At 32.5% G+C, this 23,806-nt stretch overlaps 1 protein-coding gene across 3 annotated transcripts in view; it reads right to left on the reverse strand.

Moving 5' to 3' along the window:
- The window catches only part of LOC119600497 (cyclin-dependent kinase 5 activator 1), a 258,821-nt gene that overhangs the window by 125,098 nt on the left and 109,917 nt on the right, over nucleotides 1–23,806 (reverse strand). For all 3 annotated transcript variants that reach the window (XM_037950767.1, XM_037950758.1, XM_037950750.1), the window contains exon 3: nucleotides 18,539–18,676. In XM_037950767.1, coding sequence (XP_037806695.1) covers nucleotides 18,539–18,676 — 138 coding nt within the window. The remainder of the gene's footprint in view (nucleotides 1–18,538; nucleotides 18,677–23,806) is intronic.

A 23,806-nucleotide genomic window follows, 5' to 3' on the forward strand; every position in this document is an offset into this window, starting at 1 on the left:
ATATGATAAAGAGTGAAAGTGCTAATATTGCAGGAACACTTGATGGCGAATTAAGCGCAATCAGCACTGTAAGGACAAGGTATTGAATTTTCAAAAATTAGAAGAGGGCTACAAAATATGGTTAGGTTAGGTTGATAGGAGGATGTATACTACATCAAATCCGAAGAAATACACCTAGGCCACTATCGGGCCTGTTGTGCGCTCCAATTCAAGAAAAAAAAAATTGAGAAGATTTCTCGTCTTGCTCTCATCAGGGTCACCCCATAGAATCTTTGTGGTTCTACCCACAGTTTCATTATTCCAAGAGGCCTTATGGGATTCTCTCATCCATACTTTTAATTCAGCTTTTGTTGTGTCGAATGGTTTTGCGTTTGTCAGGTTAACTACATCGAGCTCCCTTCCCTTTAAAGCTATTACAGTCGCCCTTTCGTTGCCGACTACTCCCGAGTGGCCTGGTACCCATATGATGTGAACCTTACCTCTGGGAGAGTATTCAGTTAAAGCTTTCTTACAATCCAATACGGTCTTAGATTTAATTCTATCACCTGATATCGCACAATTTGCCTTCTGGCTGTCGGTAAATATATTAAGCCCTGTGGGCGCCATATTTATTCTAATCCAATTTACACATTCCGTTATTGCTCGTACTTCTGCCTGGAAGCTTGTATTATGATTAGGTAAACGGTGGTATATTTCTGTTTCTGGGTCTTCAATACGGGATTTGTCCCTTAATTAAGAGCCATCCGTGTAGCAACGGATTCCTACTGGTATTTGCTCTAATGTTCCGCTTGACCAAGACATTCTATCTGGGATTAGCGTTTCAAAGTTTCCGACATATTCAGTGTCTGGTATGCGATCAGGCACGTCCGATGAAAGTGTATAACCTTCCAATGTGTCCAGTATACATTGATGACGTGTCCTATAACCGTTTTTGGCCAGTTCGCCTAAAGTAAAGAGCCGTTCGGCTGTAAGCGCCGCCTCATATCTTATATGTGTTTCAATGGGTGGAATATCTAGCAACGCTTCCAGAGCCTTGGTTGAAGTAGTACACATGGCACCACTTATACCCAAGCAGCATGTACGCTGAACTCCCTGTAGTAGTTTGATATTACACTTTTTGTCCAAAGCAGTCCACCAGATTATTGAAGCATAAGCTAGAATTGGTCTAATTACACTTTTATAAAGCCAATTTGTCATAGTAGGACTAAGACCCCATTTCATGCCTATGGTTCTCCTACATATCGCCCAGCACTGATGTGCCTTGTTGATCCTATCCTTTATGTGATGTCTCCATTTTAATTTCCGATCAAGTATTACACCTAAGTACTTAACTTTGTCTGTCACTGGTATCTTCTTGCCCAGGAAGCAAGGTTCAGTATACGTAGAAATTTTTGTCTTTCTTGTGAAAAGACAGATTTCCGTCTTCGCCGGGTTAACATTGAGGCCTCTCGGTTGAGCCCAGCTCAAGGCCGTATTCAGAGCCTCCTCAACTCTTCTACACAAGTAATTTGGATCCTTTGCCTTTAAAAGTATTACGACATCGTCTGCATAGCAGACAGGTCTAAGTCCTTTCTCGGTTAAGGTCCTTAGGAGGCTATTAATCGTGGTAACCCAGAGTAAAGGTGACAAAATGCCACCCTGTGGTATACCGCGAAATACCTTTTTCCTGATAGTTATATCGTACATCTCGCAGCTTATCCATCTGTTCCTTAGCATGTAGTTGATCCAGTTACGGAGCACCCGGTCAACATAAAACTGGTCTAGGGATTGGATAAGGGTATCAGTGTGCACGTTATTGAAAGCGCCTTCGATGTCAATGCATACCGCCAGTGTATACAGTTTGCTATCGAAAGATTCACCTATGTAGTGGACAACTTCGTTTAAAGCGGTTTCCACCGATCGTCCCTTTACATAAGCATGTTGCTTATATATAAGGTCTTTGTATGGTATGCTGCCTTTAACCATGCTATCGACTATCCGTTCCAAGGTTTTAAGTAGGAAGGACGTAAGACTTATCGGTCGATAGGACTTAGGTGTCGTATAGCTAGGTTTCCCTGGTTTGGGTATAAATATTACCCTTGCATCCTGCCATTTAACTGGGGTTTATGCCAATTTTAAGCATGCAGTGAATATCTGTGACAGATGTACGGAAACCAGTCCCGCCTCCATCTGCAAAAGTGCCGGGAAAATTCCATCCGGCCCTGCAGCTTTATAGGGAGCAAAGCTCTTGATTGCCCCTTTAACCATGTCAGTTGTAATAACTATTTCCGTGTTACCCTCCCCTTCCTCCAATATCGGTTCATCTATGTTATTCGATATACCGGGTGGGAAATGAGAGTCCATTAGGAGTTTCATTGTCTCCTCCATATCCTCAAGCCTCCTACCCGTGTCATCGATCATAGATTCCGGTTGGACATGAGTTTTGGATAGGAATTTTTTTATCTTCGATACGTCATTTACGCTATCAACCTCTTCACAGAAAAGTTTCCAGGAGTCTCGTTTGGCTTTTCGAACGATTTTCTTATATTCACCAAGCTTATTACGATACTCATCCCAGTATACTGCGGTCTTTTTACGCCGTGCCCGGTTAAATAGTTTGCGAAGAGTCTTCCCAAGGTTCCGGATCTCCCCAGTTACCCAGGGTTTTTCCTGGGCAGATCTCCGCTCTCGCAGAGGGCAGCTGTCCTCAAACGATTCAACCAGGGCACTTGTGAACGTTTCCACTTTGGCATCTATATCCTCTTTATTTCGACATTGAAAAGTGTCCTGACCTAAACGGTTCTTTAGTAAGGTCCCGAACATTGTCCAATTAGTTTTAGACGTATTCCGAAACTTTATCGGCTTTGGTGGTGGCCTTAGTATTTTGAATCTTATGTACCGATGATCAGAAAAGGAGTGCTCGTCCGAAACTCTCCAATCCTGAATTTCGTTTATAAGCTCTTCTGAACATATAGTTATATCTAATACTTCTTCTCTGATTCTATTGACGAAGGTAGCTTTATTACCTAAGTTCGATGTTATCAAGTCTTTAGTATTAAGGAAATCCATGAGGGCTTGTCCCCTGCGATTGGTGTTTGTACTACCCCAAGCTACATGGTGCGAGTTGGCATCACAACCTATTACAATTTTCTTATTTTTTCTTTGTGCCTCTTCAACCAGTTTCATCAGATCCGACATTGGTGGTAGTGTCGGAGAATCGAAAGGCAGGTAAATAGATGCAAGGAATATGTTGCCACGACCTTGCTTCAGTACCGTTGCATCCGATGTTGATAATCCTGTTGAGAGGAGAAAACATAAGTTCTTGTGACATAAGATACATGTTCTCGGACGAGATCCTGTATCAGCGTAGAAAAGTTGGAAATTTACGTGATTTAATCCAGAAACCTTGTTGCGAATCGTCCAAGGTTCCTGGATTAAAGCTATATGTATTTTACCTGTGTTGATTTTAGCCATCAGAGCGTTGGTAGCTGTCTCGCTCCGATGGAGGTTTATTTGGATAACCTCAATCATGGTCATCCATTAAACTGTCTTCCAGCGAGTTGGTGGTCACCTCCTCGCTCTTTGGATTTGACTCCTCCGGTTAGCCTGAAGTGGCTATTAATGCAGTGGGTACTGTTGATGGCACTGCGGTGTCCTTATCAGGCATAGGAATAGCAGTATTTTTAATAGACACATTCCCAATTCTGGAGAGCACTGCTGTTCTGTCTTCTGGCGGGTCAGTGATTTCCTCCTCGCTTTTAGGATTTGACTCCTTAACATTGCCAGTACTTGCTAATGATGCTTTTGGTACTGTCTTAGGTGTTTTAGTGTCCTTGTCGGGCCGGTTTTGACAGCCCTTTCAATCGGCGCCTTCCCAATTTTGGAAAGGGCAACTACACTTTCTTCTGGCGCATTAATGGTAAATTCCTCGATAGGATTTGACTCCTCAACGTTATCAGTAGTGGATACTGATGCTGTGGTCTTAGTGTCCTTAGTGTCCTTCCCAATTTTGAATATGACAGCTTTAGAGGCGAAGTAAGAATCTTGGCAAGACTAGCCATGGATTTCTGGTCGATACCTATTACAAATAAAGTTCCCTCAGGTTCTTCTTTCCTGTAAAAGACATCCCATTTTTCCACGGCCAGCTCAGCATTTTGACCTCCAAGAATTTCCAGTATACGTTCATTAGCCAGTTTACTGCCCCATCCTTTTATGTAGACAGTGGACTTTAGGAGCACCGGAAGCTCGCTCTTCTTTGCCAGTCCCAGCCTAGCGCCGTCCCAGGGAGGAGGGATACTTTCCACCAAGTTCTTTAGGGTGCTAACACATTGGTGAGATGTCAACCTCATCAACATCACGCCCATGCTGAACTCGCAGCTTTCGCTCTCTATTGGTTGTTCGCCCTTTGAAGCGATTGCATGGTCCACTATCTTATTGTTGACCAGGTCTTCTATTTTACTCTGTTGGTCTATTGGAATTTTGCCTGTCGGATTACCGGCATCGTAAACTGCATAGCAGAGATCCTCCCGGTGCCTACTTCTGGCAACTTTGGCGTAAGATGGCGGCTCTTTTCCTTTTCCTCCGTCTATCTTCTCCTTCCTCGTTTTTTGGGGCTTCTTTTGAGATTCCCTTACCTTCGAGGTTGATTTCGCCGACGTGTTCGTCTTCGGAATATCTGGCTTGGCGTTGTCACCTTTACTCGAAGGATTCTCACTTGAGATTCCTTTGAGTGAAGTATGGCTTGGCTTCGACTGTGTATTAGAAGACGGGGAGCTCTTTTTCTTCTTAGGTTTATTCTCAGTTGTCAACTCCTCGGGAGACCTGATCCTTTTTGCCTCAGATCTTGTGAGAGAGTCCGATTTTTCCTTTGGAGTGTCGTGGGATTGACTAACTATGATTTCCTGAAGCATCTTTTTCAACTTCCTCCTCTGTGCTCCAGAAAGTCTTTTCTTAGTAATAGGTAGATTAGCTATGCTATCACTCACCTCTTTCACCATTTGCTCTACTTCATCCTTTTTGGGATTTGCTATAATGGTATTATTATTATCATCTGAGGATTCAGAGTCGGAACCCTCACCTATATCTTAGAGCTCTCTCCGAGTATATCCTTCTCTTTCACCCCTATATTTTTGCCAGTGGCATGCTGTACACTTGACGCATTGTCCGCCACGGAGGCCAAGGTACCCACCTCCGTAGTAGTATTTTGCTCACGATTGCAGGATGACGACGACACGTTACTCGCGAGTAGATCAACACTTGCCGCCGGTACTGGGTTATTTAGGCCCTGCACCGTAACTTTTATATTTTTATTTTCCATATTTGCTACAAAATATAGTTTCAAAAAATTATGTGTCCTCTCCACGAAATGCTTTAGAAGTTGTTGAGGCATTTAATTTGCAAAAAGTGTGGGAAAATTTTGGCTGTCTCAGGACATAGGAGATGAAGGAGACTTTTCCTTCTGCATTTTTTCATCCCAAAAAAGTATTAATATTATTAAAGAAAATACAGTAAATTCAAGACGTACATATCTTATGGATGCCACTTTCAAAATTGTTCCACGTGGATGCTTTAATCAGCTTTTAATTATATATATTGAGTATTTTGATGAAGTAAGTACATCTGGTTTTTTAATTTGTTATATTTATAATCTTTTTTTCTTGATAGGTATTTCCTATATTTTTCATCTTAATGGATAAAAAACAAAGAAGGCTTACGAAGGTGTGTTTAAATACATTAAACACAATATCTTTGATATGGATCCCGCAGTTTTCATTACGGATTATGAACATGCACTGAGAAATTCTCTTAGAACTGTGTTCCCAAATGCAAGAAATGTTGGTTGTTGGTAAGTTTTATTTTAAGTCATATGTCATATGACTGTTTAAATATATATAAAGTATTTACTTTGCATTTTTTATGAAAAATGGCCCCCATTTTTCATTTTTTACTTTGGGGTTATTTTTCCTGGGGCCATATTTCGCACCGCCTAATTTTCATTAAAAAATTGGGCCTTTATTTCATAATGCAATATTGCCCCAAAATTGAGGCCATTTTTCGCTTATCACCTTGGGGTAATTTTTCCTGGAGCCATACTTCCAAGCGCCTCCAACAACAGCTTTTTGGGGCATTGTTTCACATTTAAAATAGGGAGTTATTTCATTTTGAAATAGTTCCTCAAAATTCAAATAACGAAATAACTCCCCAAAACAAAAATGAAATAACTCCCTAAAAGTCATTTTATTTTAGGAAGTTATTTCATTTCGTTGGGGCTTTTTTTCATGTTTAAATTGGGGAATTATTTCATAATGAAATAAGCCCCCAAATTTGAGGACTTATTTCATTTTTGTTTTGTGGAGTTATTTCGTGGGGAGTTATTTCATGACGCCGGTTTTCTTCTCTGAGGTATATTGGAATTTTGGAAATATCTATTAAGCGAAGCTGTTGTTGGACATACCATAGAGATGAAAGTCCTTGCGCCCGGCCGTAGGCATTTTTTTAATACTTAAAGTCAGTTTATGCACCAAAAAGTCCTTTAAAACTTTACAAATTGAAAATGAGCTTATATTAGGAAATTTTGACTAATTTGTAGAAAAATTTAAGAAACTTTTTTTGAGAAATTATACTGAAATCAGTATTTTCAATCACTGGTAGAAACTAAGGACACTTTCACATTATTTTTTTTTGTTTTTCCCAAGTGCAGTAGATTTAAAGAACTGTTCAGTTTAAATTTGGTTACAATGTTTGAATTGTAGTGCCCCTGCTGTAAAGAGGCAAAAGGTTTCGCGGCATTTTATTAAGAGTTTAGGTTAAGATTTTAATAATTATTGTAAATTTCTACTTAAGAAAGATTCAATAAAGAATAAATAAAATAAAAAAAACCGTACAAAATTTTAATTTAAGAGTTTAGGATAAGATTTTAATAATTATTGTAAATTTCTACTTAAGAAAGATTCAATATAGAATAAATAAAATAAAAAAAACCGTACAAAATTTTAAGCGATTTTCTTGTTATTTGGAAAAGTACATGTAATTGAAAAAACTCTGAAACGATTATGAAAAATTCTGCACAAATTCATGAAAAATCTTGGATCATTGGAAGAATTCGAATTCCTTTAAAAAGAACAAAATTAAGTTTTTTTCTGAACTAGGAAAATATTAAGAATCCTTGAATCTCGATAGAGAAAACAAAACAACTTCTAATATGACAAACAATTTTGAGTTGTTCATTAAAGAGTAAAACCACCATTTTTGTCTCATCATTGTTTCTCAAAAATTCGTCCATTTATACAAAAGTACATATGTTTAAAAATATTATTTTTATTTATTAGCTTTTATCCATCCATACTAAAGTTTTGGCTGGATTTAGACACCTCTTATTCAAATATCATTAGATATACAGAAAAGATACCCGAATAATTTTACCTATTAAAATATCCACATCTTCCTCTAATTAAAAAAATGTCGAAATTTGTTAATGATAAATGGAAAATTTGTACTGGAGTTATTCAAAATCATTATTTAATGTGAAAAGCTTGGAATAAATACGGCGCTACATACAGAAAAGGTTGTGCAGGATTTTTTGGTGCATAATTTTCTAAACGCATAAAAAGGTATCGAAGGTTGAATTTATCCGAATTTTATATGAACAATATTTTATATACATCGTTTGAGAGGTCTACCTATATAAGATTTGCAAAAGTGCTGTCTTTCGGGACACTTTAATGAGTAGTCAAATGCAAAATGGCAACCGAATTTATATCAAGATAATTTTTTGATGTTAACTTATCTCGATTTAACAATAAATCAAAATTTTATATTATTGATATAAAACTCAATTTATATGGAGAATAAGAGTGATTGCGGATCTTTATTGTTTTCTCGAATTGAGAGTTATTTAAAGAAAATTTTCAAAGAGTTATCTTTAGCATTATACATTTAACAAAAAGTGGACGAAAAAGGTCATTACATTTCATTAAGATCACAACAGGCACGAAATTAGTGGAATATTCCGATTTGATGTATTAAACATTCTCTTCCTCAAACTAACCTAACCTGCCCCGATAGAACTATTGTCATGCAAAATTTCATAAATCATAAAACCCAGATCTAAAAGTTGATTCCAAAAATACACTGTATGTTGCCAAATTTCTTGAAAATCCGTTCATGTGTTTAATATTTAGCCTAGAAATTTGGTGTTATAACTGTTATTCTAAAAGTGAACATAAAACTGTGCGTAGCATCCAATCAATATCATATAGAGTATTTTTTAACTTCTGAGGTTAGAACTATTAATATGGCGAATTTTATGTAAATTAGTTTAATTAGAATAAAAAAGAGTCTCATATATATTTATTATTATATATTATACGTTTTGAAGATGTAATGTGTCGCACTGTTCATTTCACAACATTAATTAAGGGCCCTTCACATGGTCACACTTTACGTACGACAAGTCTAATGAAAAAGTAAAATGAAATTCCATCCGTATGACAAAAAAGAGAATAAAAGTCGTATGATTTATATTTTTTATGTTTACAAGATTAGTATAAAACAATAACAAAGTAAGATGGAACACCTGTTTCACTTTTTTTGTATGTGTTTACATAAAAATACATCCCTGATCTAATGCGACTTGCTTGTTTTTTGAAATATTTCAAAAAATGAAGAGAGCCATACGACTGTCAAATTTTCCATCCGTATTTTCTCTCAATCTGTGATGGTTTCATTACATATTGCGATCCCATCCGTTCTCTTCTACATAAAATTTTGACAGATCGTATTACTTGTGTGCTCGTGTGAAGGGGGCTTTATAACAGATTTCATGAAAATTTGGTATAATTATTGCTTTACAAATGGTTGGCGTAAAAAGGGCATGGCGTCCGATCCAGATCCTGAGCTCAGACCTATTGTCAATGATGTCAATTATGGACCGAGCTCTTTTGAACTAACTAAATATTAATTTTTAAAAACAATATATTTTTGTTCAATTTTTAAACCGTGAGCGTATGAGTAATTTTCAGAAGAGGACCTCTATATGCGTCAATTATGAACCGATACTCATAAAAATTTGTACATAGATATCGTTTTGTATAGAACTTGTTTATGTCAAATTTCATCGCAATACTCGTATTTTAAATAACGAAAACTCGTATTTTAATAACAAAGACTCTTTCCTGAAAGGAACCTATTATAGGGGCTAGGGTCAGTTATAGATCAGTGTTCATTAAATTCGGAATGAAGAATTATGTTCCTAAGTATATAATTTTTAATGTCGATTTTCATCGCTGTTCTAGTAATTTTCTGAATCCTCCCCATCAAATTTTCTAAAAGGACCTTATATGAGGGGTGTGGTCAATTATTGATCTATCCTCATAACTTTTTGTAGACCGATTTTGGTTCATCATCGATGTACTCGAATTTTTATGCCAGTAATTAGCGTTAATGTAATTTTCTAAAGGGGCGGGGTAGGGTGAATTACCGCTACATGCCGCTTGAAATTCGGTAGCAAGATTAACGTACGTATAAAAGATTCTTGTGTCGAATTTCATAACCGTATTTCATAACTCGTATTTTTAAGCCGGCAATGATCGTTTAAGTAATTTTCTGAAGGGGACGTTATATGGGGGTTAAGGTCAATTATGGACCGATCCAAATACAATTTTGTATGGGCGGTAGGGTCAATTATGGACCGATCCTCACTAAATTTAGTAGAGAGATTTGGCTCGCATAAAACATATGTGTGTCGAATTTCGTCACTATATTCATATTTTTAAGCCATTGATGAGCGTTAAAGTCATTTTCAGAAGGGGACATTATATGGGGGGTAAAACTTTGGTAGAAAGATTTTGGCTCATATGAAACTAACTAATACCGAATTTCATCGCTATACTCGAATGTTTAGGCCAGTAATGAGTGTTAAAGTCATTTTCTGAAAGGACCTTATATGTGGGGTAGGGTCAATTATGGACCGATCCTCAAAAAATTTTGTAGAAAGATTTTGGCTCATATGAAACTTATTTATGTCGAATTTCATCGCTATACTCGAATGTTTAGGCCAGTAATGAGTGTTAAAGTCATTTTCTGAATGGGACCGTATATGGGGTGTAGGGTCAATTATGGACCGATCCTCAAAAAATTTGGTAGAAAGATTTTGGCTTATATAAAACTTATTTATGTCGAATATCATCGCTATACTCGTACTTCTAAAACAGTTATGGAGGTCCACTTGTATGGTGGCTATCCGAAAACGTGGACCGATATTGCCCATTTTCAATCCGAAACAAACCTTTGCAATAGAGAATATTTATGTCTCCTCCCGTGTGGGCCCTATCGTGATTGCAACGGACGGATGGACAGACAGACGGACATGGCTAGATCGTCTTAAAATTTAATAGGACCCAGAATATAAATACTTTTATGGGTCTATGACCAATATTTCGATGTGTTACAAATGGAATGACAAAATCAATATACCCCCATATTTTTTGATGGTGGGTATAAAAAAGTGAGCATAAGTAGAATCGTGACGTCCAATCGTGATTTTTGTAGCCTATTGTTCCACTTTAGAATAGAACTATTATTGTTCTAAATTTCATGTAAATCGGTTCAGTAGTTTGTCCGTGAAAGCGTAACAAACAGACATTCTCTTTCATATAATTATAGGATAATATATAGGTAAGCAGAGTTTTATTAAAAGTGGGCGTAGAAAGGGGCGTGGCATCGGATCAAGATCTTATATATATCCTATAGTTCTTTCAGGTAAATCGGTTTACTAATTTTGCATATTGTTATGGCAAAACTGGTGTAATAATAGTTTTATACAAAAAGTGGGCGTAAAAATGAGCGTGGCATCCAACCAAGAACTAATACAGCCTATTGTTCCTTTTGGGGTTAGACCTATTAGCGGTCCAAATTTCATGTAAATCAGTTTAGTAATTTTGCCGTGAAAGCGTAACAAACAAACACACAAACAAACAGTCTGTTTTATATAAATATAGGATTTGTTATTATTTTTAATCTCTAGATGTCGAATGGGAACTTATTTCATTTTAAAATTAGGGATTTGTTTCATATGAAATAAGTCCCTAAAAATGGGGAGTTATTTAATTTTAATTTAGGGAGTTATTTCATTTCGTTAGTGTTTTTTCAGTTTTAAATTTGGGAGTTATTTCATAGAAATACGCAGTTTATGGCCAAAACTCAAATCGCGAAATTACTTTTTTGGTACCGCAGTATTAAAGTAAACATTTGAAAGATTCTAAAATGGACTTTTGTTTTTTTTGGAAAAACTACTACACATTAGACCACGACAAAAACAAAAGTAAAATATTTTTCATAAATTAAAAAAAAATATATATATATATATATTTCTTATTCATTTCCAACAGATTTTTTAGTTAAAGTAATAATACATTAAACATATTATTTATTTAAATTAATGATGATAATATAGATTTTACTTCTGAAACGTTAAATATAAAAAAGTTTGGCTGATGTACAAAATATATGAGATATATTTTATTCATTAAAAATTATTTGGTTCGAATTTGTTATAGATTTCAATAAAGAATAAAACAAAATGTTTAAAAGTGTTGAAAAAAAATTAAAAATCAAAATTAGACCAATGTGTTGGGAAATATTTGCAATCATTTTATTTTGCCTAAACTTGCCCGTTTAATGAAAAATACGTAATATTTAAACATAGTTTTCGCTTAAAAAATATTTTTTTTCAAAAATATTTTTTTTCAAAAATATTTTTTTGGTTCGAATTTTTATACAGACTTAAATTAAGAATAAAACAAAGCGGTTAAAAGTGTTGAAAAAAATATAAAAAATCTAAATTACATCAATATGTTGGGAAATATTTGCCATCAATTAATTTTAATTTATCTTACCCGTTTAGTTAATAATTGACATTATTTAAAAATAATATGATTTTAATTTCTTTATAGACCTTAATTAATAATAAATCAAAAATTATTAAAGTTAGACCAATATGTTGGGAAATATTTGCCACCAATTAATTTTAATATATCTTTTCAGTTTAATGTAGTAAGTATAGTAAATAGTTTAGTATAGTAAATCGATATTAGACCAATCTGTTGGGAAATATTTGCCTTCAATTTGTTTTAACATAACTCGCCCGTTTAATAAAAAATTTACATTTTAAAAAATTATTACCTGCATTTTAGAGACTTCAATTACAAATAAAACAAATTGGTTTAAAGTGTTGAGAAAAATATAATAAATCGAAATTAGACCAATTTGTTGGGAAATATTTGCCATTAATTAATTATTTAATTAATTAATACAAATGTCTGCTTTCATTTTCAAAAATACTTCCAATATTTTAATTGGTCACAAAAGGGTTAAAAACGCTGAAATTTATATAAACCTATTAAATTAATACATAATAAATTTTCAATGTAAAAATAATATTTTTATAGTTTTGGCCAAAAAACATGCTAAGCCAGACCTATGTGCATTGGTAGGGAACTAAGGACACTTTCAAATGATTTGTTTTATTTTTGTGCAGTAGATTTAAAGAACTGTTAAGTTTAAATTACGTCACACCGTACTTTGAATTGTAGTGCTCCTGGTGTATAGAAGCAAAAGTCTTCGAGGCATTTTAGTAATTTCAAAAATACGTACCATTAACCGTATAAAATTTCAAGCGATTTTTTTGCTGTTTGAAAAAGTACATGCAATTGAAAAAACTCTGAAACGATTATGAGAAATTCTGCACAAAATCATGAAAAATTTGGGCTCATTGATTTCAAATTCCTTTAAAAAGAACAAAATTACGTTTTTACTGCCCTAGGAAAATATGAAGAATCCTTGAATATTGACAGAGAAAACAAAACTACTTTTAATTTGACAAACAATTTTGAGTTTTTCATTAAAAAGTAAAACCTCCGTTTTTCGTCTTTGTTTCTCAAAAATACATCCATTTATAAAAAAGTATGTTTGAATGGATTTAGATACCACCGAAGAAATAAAGGATTAAAGGTCAAATATCGTTAGATATACAAAAAAGTTACCCAAATAATTTTACTTATTAAAATATCCACATCTTCCTCTAATTAAAAAATTTCGGAATTTGTTAATGTAAATGGTAAATGGAACATGGAAAATGTGTGCTGGAATTATTCAAAATCATTATTTAATTTGAAAAGCTTGGAATAAATACGGCGCAGAATACATGCAGAATTTTTGATGGATAATTTTCTAAAAGTATAAAAAGATATCGAAAGATGAATTTATCCAAAAATTATCTTGATATAAATTTGGTTGTCATTTTTTAAATGCATCTCAAATCTAGAAAACCATGATATGTATATGATATGATATGTATTTGACTACTCATTATAGTGTCCTGTAAGACAGCACTTTTGCAAATCTTATGTAGGTAGACCTCTCAAACGATGCATATAAAGCATTGTTCATATAAAATATGGATGAATACATCTTTCAATATCTTTTTATATACATATATATATATATATATATATATATATATATATATATATATATATATATATATATATATATATATTAGATTTGAGCTGCATTAAAAAAATGGCAACCAAATTTATATCAAGATAATTTTTTGATGGTTTATTTAACCCTTTCCGTGGCTTTGTCGAATATATTCGACATTACAATAGACTCTGTTTTTAAGCATTTTTTGGGTATAATATTTAACTTTAGTTTTAATTTTTTTCTTTTAGATGAAAATGAAGACTTTATTATATTTATAGTTGAGATTTTGAAAGATCTTCCGTATTTTAAAAGTATTTAAAAATCAGATTTTAAGAAATTGTCACTTATGACTACTTTTTAAAAAGTGCTTTTTAGCAACGTTTGAAAACAGCTTCACTTAATGGCCAAAAAATTGTATTTTAGGAGATCGGAATTATCAAATTATCTTAAATATAAGTTTTCAAGTTTTTTTTCTAGACATAAATTATTTTTGACCCTGAAAGGGTTAACTTATTGCAGATTTTTATTGTTTTCTCGATTTAACAATAAATTGTTATTTTATATTTTTGATATAAAACTCGATTTGTTATATAAATAGAGTTATTTGAGTTATATAAATTTTAATTTATAAATATAAATTTTAAGGGGAGATATAAATGATTTTCTAGATGGATTTGTAGATTTAAGTTTAAAATTCGAATTTTTGTGAAAAATGTAATATGAATATATTATTTACCCTATTTCAGGAGCGTTCTTGTTCAGTACTGCATACAAAAGTGACATCGTATACATTCATTCAAGATATAATATAGTTACAGTTTTTTTGATCAGTAGTGCTTACAAAAGTAGCATCGTAGACATTCATTCAAGATCTAATATAGTTTATAGTTTTCTCGATCGTAGGAAACTACATCCGGTTCTCTTTTAAAATTGTTAGTTTCTAAGGCTATACAGCAGATTATAGGTTTTGAAATAAAAATAGTTTACCGGTGGAAAATATAAGTGATGGGAGTAATATATACAGATCTACAACAATATAACTTTGATAAAAAATTTTCATATGCTATTTTCTCGATAGTAGTAAACTACATCCGATTCTGTTTCAAAATAGTTTTTTTTAGGATATACAGCGGATTACAGGTTTTGGAATAAGAATAGTTTTCGCGTGGAAAATATAAGTGATTTGATATATAGATATCGATATATCGATTTTTGATAATAAAGTAAATTGATTACAGATTTTTATTTTAAAGAAACATTTTAGAGTTTTCAAATAAAAATACATTTTTGATTAAAATTTTAACTACTTAAATAATAATTCTCATATACTATAAGAAATATATATCATGAACATATAAATGTAACAAAAAAATGAACGGAAAAAGGGCATTGCATTTCTTTAAGATCATAACAGGCCCGAAATTAGTGGTATAGATGTATTTATTCGGATTTGATGTATTAAACATTCTCTTCCTCAAACTAACCTAACCTTCCACGATAGAACTGTTGTCATGCAAAATTTCACGAAGCATAAAATCCAGATCAAAAAGTTGATTCCAAAAATACACTGTCTGTTGCCAAATTTCGTGAAAATTGGTTCATGTTTTTTATATTTAGCCTAGAAATTTGGTGTTATAACTGTTATTATAAAATCTATATAATAATGAAAGAGTCTCATATATATTTAAAAAAAAAAAAAAAAAAAAAAGACACTTACACATGGGAGATGCCACTCAAATTTTTGCCAGTTCGCCAACTTTTCTGAACGCTAATAAGGATTTTAATGTAAGCTATGGAAAATGTAAATAATATTGTATTTAATTCATATGGGAGGGGCCAATCCCCCATTGAAATTCCGCCCATTTTTCTCTAAATGTTCACATGAATGTCAAAGTTCTTCATGTAAAATTTGAAAATTCTAGCTTCTACAGTATCTAAGAAATACAAATTTTTCTACATAATTCATATGGGTGTTCCAAGCCACCCCCTAATGAAAGTCCGCTTTTTTTCCCCAAAATGTTGAGATGAATATGAAAATCCTTTTTCCAAAATTTCAGAAATCTAGTTCTATTAGTTTCTTAGATAAAATATTTTGATGTATTTAATTCATATGGGAGGTGCCGCTCCCCCCATTGGTAGTCCGCCAATTTATTACCCAAAATATTTACATGGATGCTAAAGTTTTTCGTGCAAAATTTGTTGCTGCTAGTCCGCCCACTTTTTATCCTAACTAATCATATTGAGACTTATGTGGCTCCGACCAAATTTGAGGGCTCTAACTGTTACATTTTCCGAGATATACTGATTTAATATTTTTTTTTAATATGGAAGGTGCCACGCCCACTATAGTTATTATGCCCATTTTGTCCAAAAATATTCTTATGAATGTCAAAGTTGTCCGTGCAAAATTTGAGGACTCTAATTGTACCAGCTTCCAAGATATATGACTTTTAATAGTTATTTAATAAGTAGGCGTGGCACCTCGCCTACTTGCAATTTTAAAATAAAGAATAGCCTATAGTTCCTTCCAGATATATAGCAAGGTACTGTTAAAATTTCAAGAAAATCGGTCCAGCCGTTTAGCCGTCTATAGACTTCAAACAAACAAACAAACAAACCCACAAACAAACCTACAAACAAATAAACACACATTCATTTTTATATATATAGAAGAAGATAGATACGTTTTGAAGATATAATGTGTCGTAGTGTTCATTCCACAACATTTATTATAACAGATTTCATGAAAATCGTATTAGTAATTTTTTGTATGCTTGAACGTAATTTTGGTACAATATTTTATAGTTCCTCCTCAGGTCAGACCTATAGGTATACCCAATTTCATGTAAAGCGGTTCAGTAGTTTTCTGTAAGTCTCGAATGAAAATTGTGTGTAACAATTATATAGAAATAATTGAGCATAAGAAGAATCGTGACGTCCAATCATGATTTTATATAGTCTATTGTTCCACTTTAGAATAGAATTGTTACTGTTCATGTAAATCGGTTCAATAGTTTGGTCGTGAAAGCGTAACAAACAGACTCTCTTCATATAATTATAGGATAGGATATAAATAAGGATCGTTTTATAAAAAGTGGGCGTAGAAGGGGGTGGCATCGGATCAAGACCTTACATATAGCCTATAGTTCTTTCCGAGCTTATACCTATCGGTATGTAATATCATGTAAATCGGTTTAGTAGTTTTTGCATATTGTGATTGCAAAATTGGTGTAATAATAGTTTTTCGAAAAGTGGGCGTAAAAAAGGGCGTGGCATCCGTTCATCATCTTATATAGCCTATTGTTCCTTTTGGGATTAGACCTATTAGCGGTCCAAATTACATGTAAATCGGATGTTGTTGTTGCCGCAATTGTTGTCTAGTGTTGAAAATATATGGTATAGGAGATTGAAGGGGAAACCAGCGCGCCCGGCGTGCATTTAAAATAAAAGAAATCAAATAAATTTTAATTATATAAACAAATTTAAATGAGCAACAACACCATAATGGTTTTATTCCATTCCTTACATCGAAATAAAGCCATATGGCCTTATTTCTTATTAAATTGAGATACATATAAGGCCATATGGCATTATTGCCTATGGCTGCACCTTTATTTAGATTGTTTAGATGATGCTGTATACCAGTTTTTATATTACCGTCTTAAATTCTTCATTTTGGTAAATTTGTCCGCTAATTTAGATAGAATACGTTTGCAAAGGTAAATGTCGCTGATGTTATGGATGTAATGCTAACATCCGCTGCATGGTATTATAATTGGTTAAATACACCCTTTAAAGTCTCTAAACTCAAATTTCGAACAAAATCTTAAATTCTGTACATAAAATGGGAAGAAATTTCAATATAAAAATTGTTTTCCAAAAAGTCCTAGTGGAGTTTTTTGAATTGCGCTAAAACGCGTTAAAAATTTGGTTATTTTTCAAAATACATATTAATTACATTAGTTCCGAAAAGATACATATTTTATACAGCCAATACAGCCAATTTAACCTTTTTTTTTTTTTTGTTTTTTTGAAAACTTTGTTAAAACCCACATATGTAGTACTAATATTCAAAACAGGGACGATGTATGGTAAAATAATGAATATGAAGGTTCTACGCCGATTTGTACATATTTTTTTGAAGAGTTTCTAATATCCCGAACTTTTTTCATTAACGGGAATTGATTTAAAAAATTGCCTGCAAGAATTTTAAAGAAATATAGTATGTTTTAAAAATTTCATCTAATTTTTTTCCTATTATATGTTACGGTAAATTGGACATTCATTATAGCCCACACCACCATAATGGGGAGGGTATTATACTTTTGTGCTGATGTTTGTAACGCACAAAAATATTGGCCCTACATCCACCTTAAAGTATACCGATCGACTCAGAATCACTTTCTGAGTCACCTTTCACCTAGCCCCCATACAACCCTACCCCCCGAAAAGGGCTTTTGAGTTCATAATTATGTTAAATATTGTAGTATCTCTACAAAAATCGGCAAAACTTAGTTTTATATACGTCTTAATAATACTACCGATTTTCGTAATTATCGGACTTTATTTGACCCTAGCCCCCATACAAAGTCCCCTTCAGAAAATGACTGGAAGGTCAATAATTCACTAATAAACACTAGTATCACGATCACTAGATCCAACATATAGAACTCTAATGTAAACGTAAAGCCATGTACCAAAATTTATAAGGATATGCCCATATTTACCCTTGACCCCATATAACCCCTCTTTTAGAAAATCACTTTTTTCAACAAATTGTTAATATATTTCGGAATTAAGGTAAACAACTTAAATGCTTTGTTATTAAAAATAATTCACATTTTTAACATACTCAGTGGTGTAGGGTATCATATGGTCCGCCATGCCCGACTATACTTTCCTACTTGTTTTTAAAATATTTAATGTTAAAAGTTATGCATTGATTTCAAAAATATTTGGTGTTAATGCAAATTTAATGCATTAAATGTGCCTAAATTAACGGTACTATATTTCATTAAAATTCTTGCATATTTTGTATTTCTCCCAGGTCTGTTCAATATCATATCATTAGTTTTACCTGCCATCCTTGTAATAAAAGGCTTCTATCCACTGTTCTGAGCCACATGACAGCGTCGCCAGCTTCAAAATTCCGCAATTTTTTACAACGGTAATGTAAAAATATTCCCAAGCATTTAAGTAATTCGGAAGTTGAAGCCTGAAATATGTAATCAAAATAAATAAAAGGCCATTTTAGAATAGCACATATACACATACTTATATTAATTAGACATACATACATATATGACTTTAGTATACAATTCTATAGGTAAGTTATATACATACAGTGGTAGAAAAAATAATAGAAACGACCTTATTTTGGGGTAAAAACTAAATTTTCTCAAAAACTAACCGCTAGAATTTGATGATTAGTACCTCAAATAAAAGATATTTAACTCATATTTTATATGATACTAGCTATACCCAGTGTGCTTTGCTACCCTAAAAGGAATATGTATAAGTAAACACCAGATTTATTACATGTTACATATGAAAGATGTCAAGCAAATTATTGCAAGTTCGCCAGTTTCTATCTATCGCCAATTTCTATCTATCTATAAAAAATTTGAATAATATAAGAGTTTCCAAGATGCACGAAATTTTGTATTTAATTCATATATGTTGTGCCAAGCCACCCATTGAAAGTCCGCCCGTTATACTCTAAATGTTCACATGAATTTCAAAGTTCTCCATGTAAAATTTGAAGATTCTAGCTCTAATAGTTTCTCAGATATACGAATTTTTCTATTTGATTCATGTGGGGGCTTCAAGACACCACCCCCCCCCCCCCGATGAAAGTCCGCTTTTTTTTTCCTCCAAAATGTTCAGATGAATATTTAAGTTCTTCGTGCAAAATTTGAATTTAGTTCCATTAGTTTTCCAGATAAACGAATTTTTGTCTTTAATTAATATGGGAGGTGCCGCTCCCCTCATGGGTAGTCCGCCAATTTATTACCGAAAATGTTTAGATGGATGTTAAAGTTTTTCGTGCAATATTTGAAGATTCTAACTGTAATAGTTTCCAAGATAAACGTATTTTTGAATTTAATTTATATGGGAGGTGCCACGCCCCCTAATGATAGTCCGCCTACTTTTTGTCCTAAATAATTATATTGACGCTAAAGTTGCTCCGACAAAATTTGAGTACTCTAACTGTTTGTTATATTATATAAAATATACGGATTTAATATTTTCTTAATATAGGCGTGGCTCCTCGCCCACTTGGAATTTCAAAATAAAAAGTAGCCTATTACCTATTCCAGACATATCGGTTCAGCCGTTTAGTAGTCTATAACGTTCAAACATACAAACATATAAACATACAAACAAACACACATTCATTTTTATATATATATATATATATATTTTATAGATTTTCTTGCTTCATCGCATTTTATTGATATTCAAAAAAATTGGCATTGGAAAAAATAATAGAAACGGTTCATAGTATTGCATAGGAGACATAAGGTAAGATTTTTTTAACGGATTTTTTATTTAATTTTGAAATTTTTAATTATTAATGAAGTTCTTTACATAAAGATTTACTTTTTACTCTGTTTTTATACCGTTCACCTTTGTGAGAAGGGTATATATAAGTTTGTCATTATAATTTTCCGACCCTATAAAGTATATATATTCTGAATCCTTATAGATAGCGGAGTCGATTAAGCCATGTCCGTCTGTCTGTCCGTCCGTCTGTCTGTCTGTCTGTCTGTCTGTCCGTCTGTCTGTCTGTTGAAATCAGTTTTCTGAAGACCCCAGATATCTTCGGGATCCAAATCTTCATTAATTCTATCAGACATGCTTTCGAGAAGTTTCCTATTTAAAATCAGCAAAATCCGTCCATAAACATCGGAGATATAAGCAAAAATCTGAGACAACCTCTGAAAATTTCATAAAAAATAAACAACAACAACACTGCTTATTCATTGCCTTTGTAGTTTGTTTTTGTTTTTTTGAGTATTTCGTTTCGTATGTTTGGATGGCTGTGTGTTTCATTGCCTTGTGTATATTGTTTTCGTTTCTTGGTACATTCAATTTCGGATGTTTGGATGGCTGTGTGTTTCATTGCCTTGTGTATATTGTTTTTGTTTTCTTGGTGTATTGAATTTCGTATGTTTGGATGTCTGTTGGTTTCATTGCGTTGTGTATTTTGTTTTTTTCTGTACTTCGTTTCGTATGTTTGGATGTCTGTTGGTTTTACTGCCTTGTGTATTTTTTTTTTTTTGTGTGTTTATTTCGTTTAGCGTTGTTGTTGTTCTTTATGTTTTGCTATTGCTATAATAATGATATAGTCGGGAAAATTAATTTTTAAATACACTATGGTGAAGGGTATATAAGATTCGGCACAGCCGAATATAGCACTCTTACTTGTTTATGATAAAATTTGATTTTTTACTGTTTAATTTACCATATGGTTCCTGATAGCTGATTCAGGGGTTCCACATTCAAAATTTCGTAAATAAAATAAACAGATAATGGAAAAATTGAAATTTATGTTGAAATTTATGTAAAATTAGTTTTTGTGAAGATTTTCAGCCGAAAATGTTTTAGATCCACCAATAGATAATAGGTAATCCACCGATTTTTGGCCCGAATTTCGACCAATATTTAAATTTTTTGCAATTTAACCCGCTACAGGAGGTTTAAAAGTGAGTTAAATATCACAGTATTTTAACAAACAGGAAAAATTATTTAAAGCTAAGATAGATTTAACACGAGAAGTTCAAAAAACTTAAAAAATTTTATAATTAGTCTTGATTTTTAGATAGATAAATGAATAGGAATTAATACTAGTATAGAAACTATATGATCTAACCCAAAAAATAAAAAAGAATATTTTAAAATGAGTAAAACAAAATATGTTTTTTATTTTTTTTTTTTTACCTTTTCTAACGTCTTATACGTTTATTTTGTGATAAAATACGAAGAAATATTATTTTTGATGTTTTAATATAATGGGGCACATTTTATCTAAACTTACTTTTCTTATTAAAAACTAATTTTATATAAAATTTAATAATGAAAGTAATTTCTTTCACTATCTGTTCATTTTATTTAAGAAATTTTGAATGTGGGTCCCCTGAATCAGCTGTCAGGAACCATGTAATAAATTAAGCGATGAAAAAACGATCGTTATCATAGAAAACAAAGTAAAACTTATATTTTTATATTAAGAACTTCATTTATAATTAAAATGTTCAAAATTAAATACAAAAGCTCCTTTTATGATATCTAAGCTTATGCCCCATTGCAATACTATGAATCGTTTCTATTATTTTTTCCATAGTCATATTTTTTTAATAACAATAAAATACAATGGTGCAAAAAATCTATAAAATAAATATATCATATGAAAGAAGTATCTTTTATTTGAGATACTAATCATTAAATTCTAACTGGTAGTTTTTGAGAAAATTGTGTTTTCAACACAAAATAAAGTCGTTTCTATTATTTTTTCCACCACTGTATGTACATATAAAAACTTAAAAAAAATTCAAAACTTGAGTTTATCATTCGTATATGAATAATATAGATTAGTGTTATAAAATTTTTAGGGCGGCAAAATACCACAGCACTAACTTATAACCAATACTGCCCTAATAACAAAAGGCTATATTCGGCTCAGAATCATTTTCTGAGTCGATTAGGTATGTCCGTCCGTCCATGTAAACCTTGTAATCAGACTACAGGTAGCAATTTTGAAGATAATTCAATGAAATTTGGTACATGATATTCTATTGCCTATTGAAAATGGTTAAGATCGGTCCATTATTTCACCTGCCCCCCATACAACTGTACCCCGAATAGGGCTTGTAAACATTGTAATCAAACTACAGGTCGCAATTTTGGAGATAATTCAATGAAATTTGGCACATGATCTTCTATGGTACCGTAGACGAAGCCTATTGAAAATGGTTAACATCGGTCAATTATTTTACCTAGCCCCCATACAACTGAACCCCCGAATAGAGCTTGTAAACCTTGTAATCAAACTACAGGTCGCAATTTTGGAGATAATCTAATGAAATTTGGCACATGATCTTTTATGGTACTGTAGACGAAGCCTCATTTGATCCTAGCCCCTATAAAAAGCCCCCATCCCCCAATTTTACTTAAATATCCACAGTTTTATTAAACAATAAATGGCTTAAGTATATCTGAGACAAGGTACAATTCAACTTAATTACTTTATTATGAAAACTGAATTACATTTAATTCGTATACAGGTGTAGGGTATTATAAGGTCGGCCTCGCCCGACTATAACTTCTTACTTGTTTTTTAAGTAAATTTGGTGAAAAAACTATTCACACCGAAAGCAATTTCTAAAATGTATTTGTTCGTTATTTTTACTTAAAACATTTTAATAATTTTCATATAAATGTATACTACAAAGTATAACAAGTAGTCCGACTCTTTGACAGGAGTACTCTAAGCATGTGTTAGTGAAAAAGTACCTAACTCTAAATATGTGTTAGTAACAAATATGTATTTGTATTGGTGCATTCTAAACACACAGAGTTTTATAAAAAATTACAATTTTAAATTTATTTGAAATTTCAAAACCAAAAATTGAAACTCTGTTTGTAAAATAAAATTCAACAACAACAAAAATTAAATGTCAATAATTAAACAAATTTTTTTTTTTCAGTTCAAGAAAATTAAACAAAATTCTAAACCAAAAGTGGGTTAAAACTATTTTAAAAAATTGCAGTTTTTTTGTGGATAACTGCAATTTCGCGTACGATTCTTGAAAGTGGCCAAAAAAGTAAGTTAATCATTTGAATGTTTTGACAAGTTCAAATTTCTCACAAGAGAGTCGAATTCACACGGCACTTGTAGATGTGAGAGAGTAATTTCCTATATGTGAGAGTCGGACTACTTGTTATACTTTGGTATACTATTATCTTTAATATGGAATATTATGGAGATTTATTTAAAATTACATTACAGGGCTTTAAAGATCAATATTCTCTTTAAGATAATGTAATAAAGATGCAAAATTATTGGCAAAAAATTAATTTTTCTCATTTAGAAATATTAATATTTAAACAAAACTACGACGCCTTTGGTGCGGGAACTTTTTTCACGATTGCGAAAAAAATAATATATTATTCCTTAACATTTATCCACGCCCTACAAGACCTTGCTATGGTATTTTTGATATTCGCAAAAATTGCATACATTAGGGATATAAGTATCAAGAAAGAAAATTATAATTTTTGTAATTTGTATGGAAATGATGTGAATTATTTTACTAAAAGTTGATTTTCTTGAGATCCCCTC

Source organism: Lucilia sericata, unplaced genomic scaffold (assembly GCF_015586225.1).
Source record: "Lucilia sericata isolate MDLA Ls3-8-SP2 unplaced genomic scaffold, ASM1558622v1 Contig000004F_arrow, whole genome shotgun sequence".
In the NCBI taxonomy this organism is placed as follows: Eukaryota; Metazoa; Arthropoda; class Insecta; order Diptera; family Calliphoridae; genus Lucilia; species Lucilia sericata.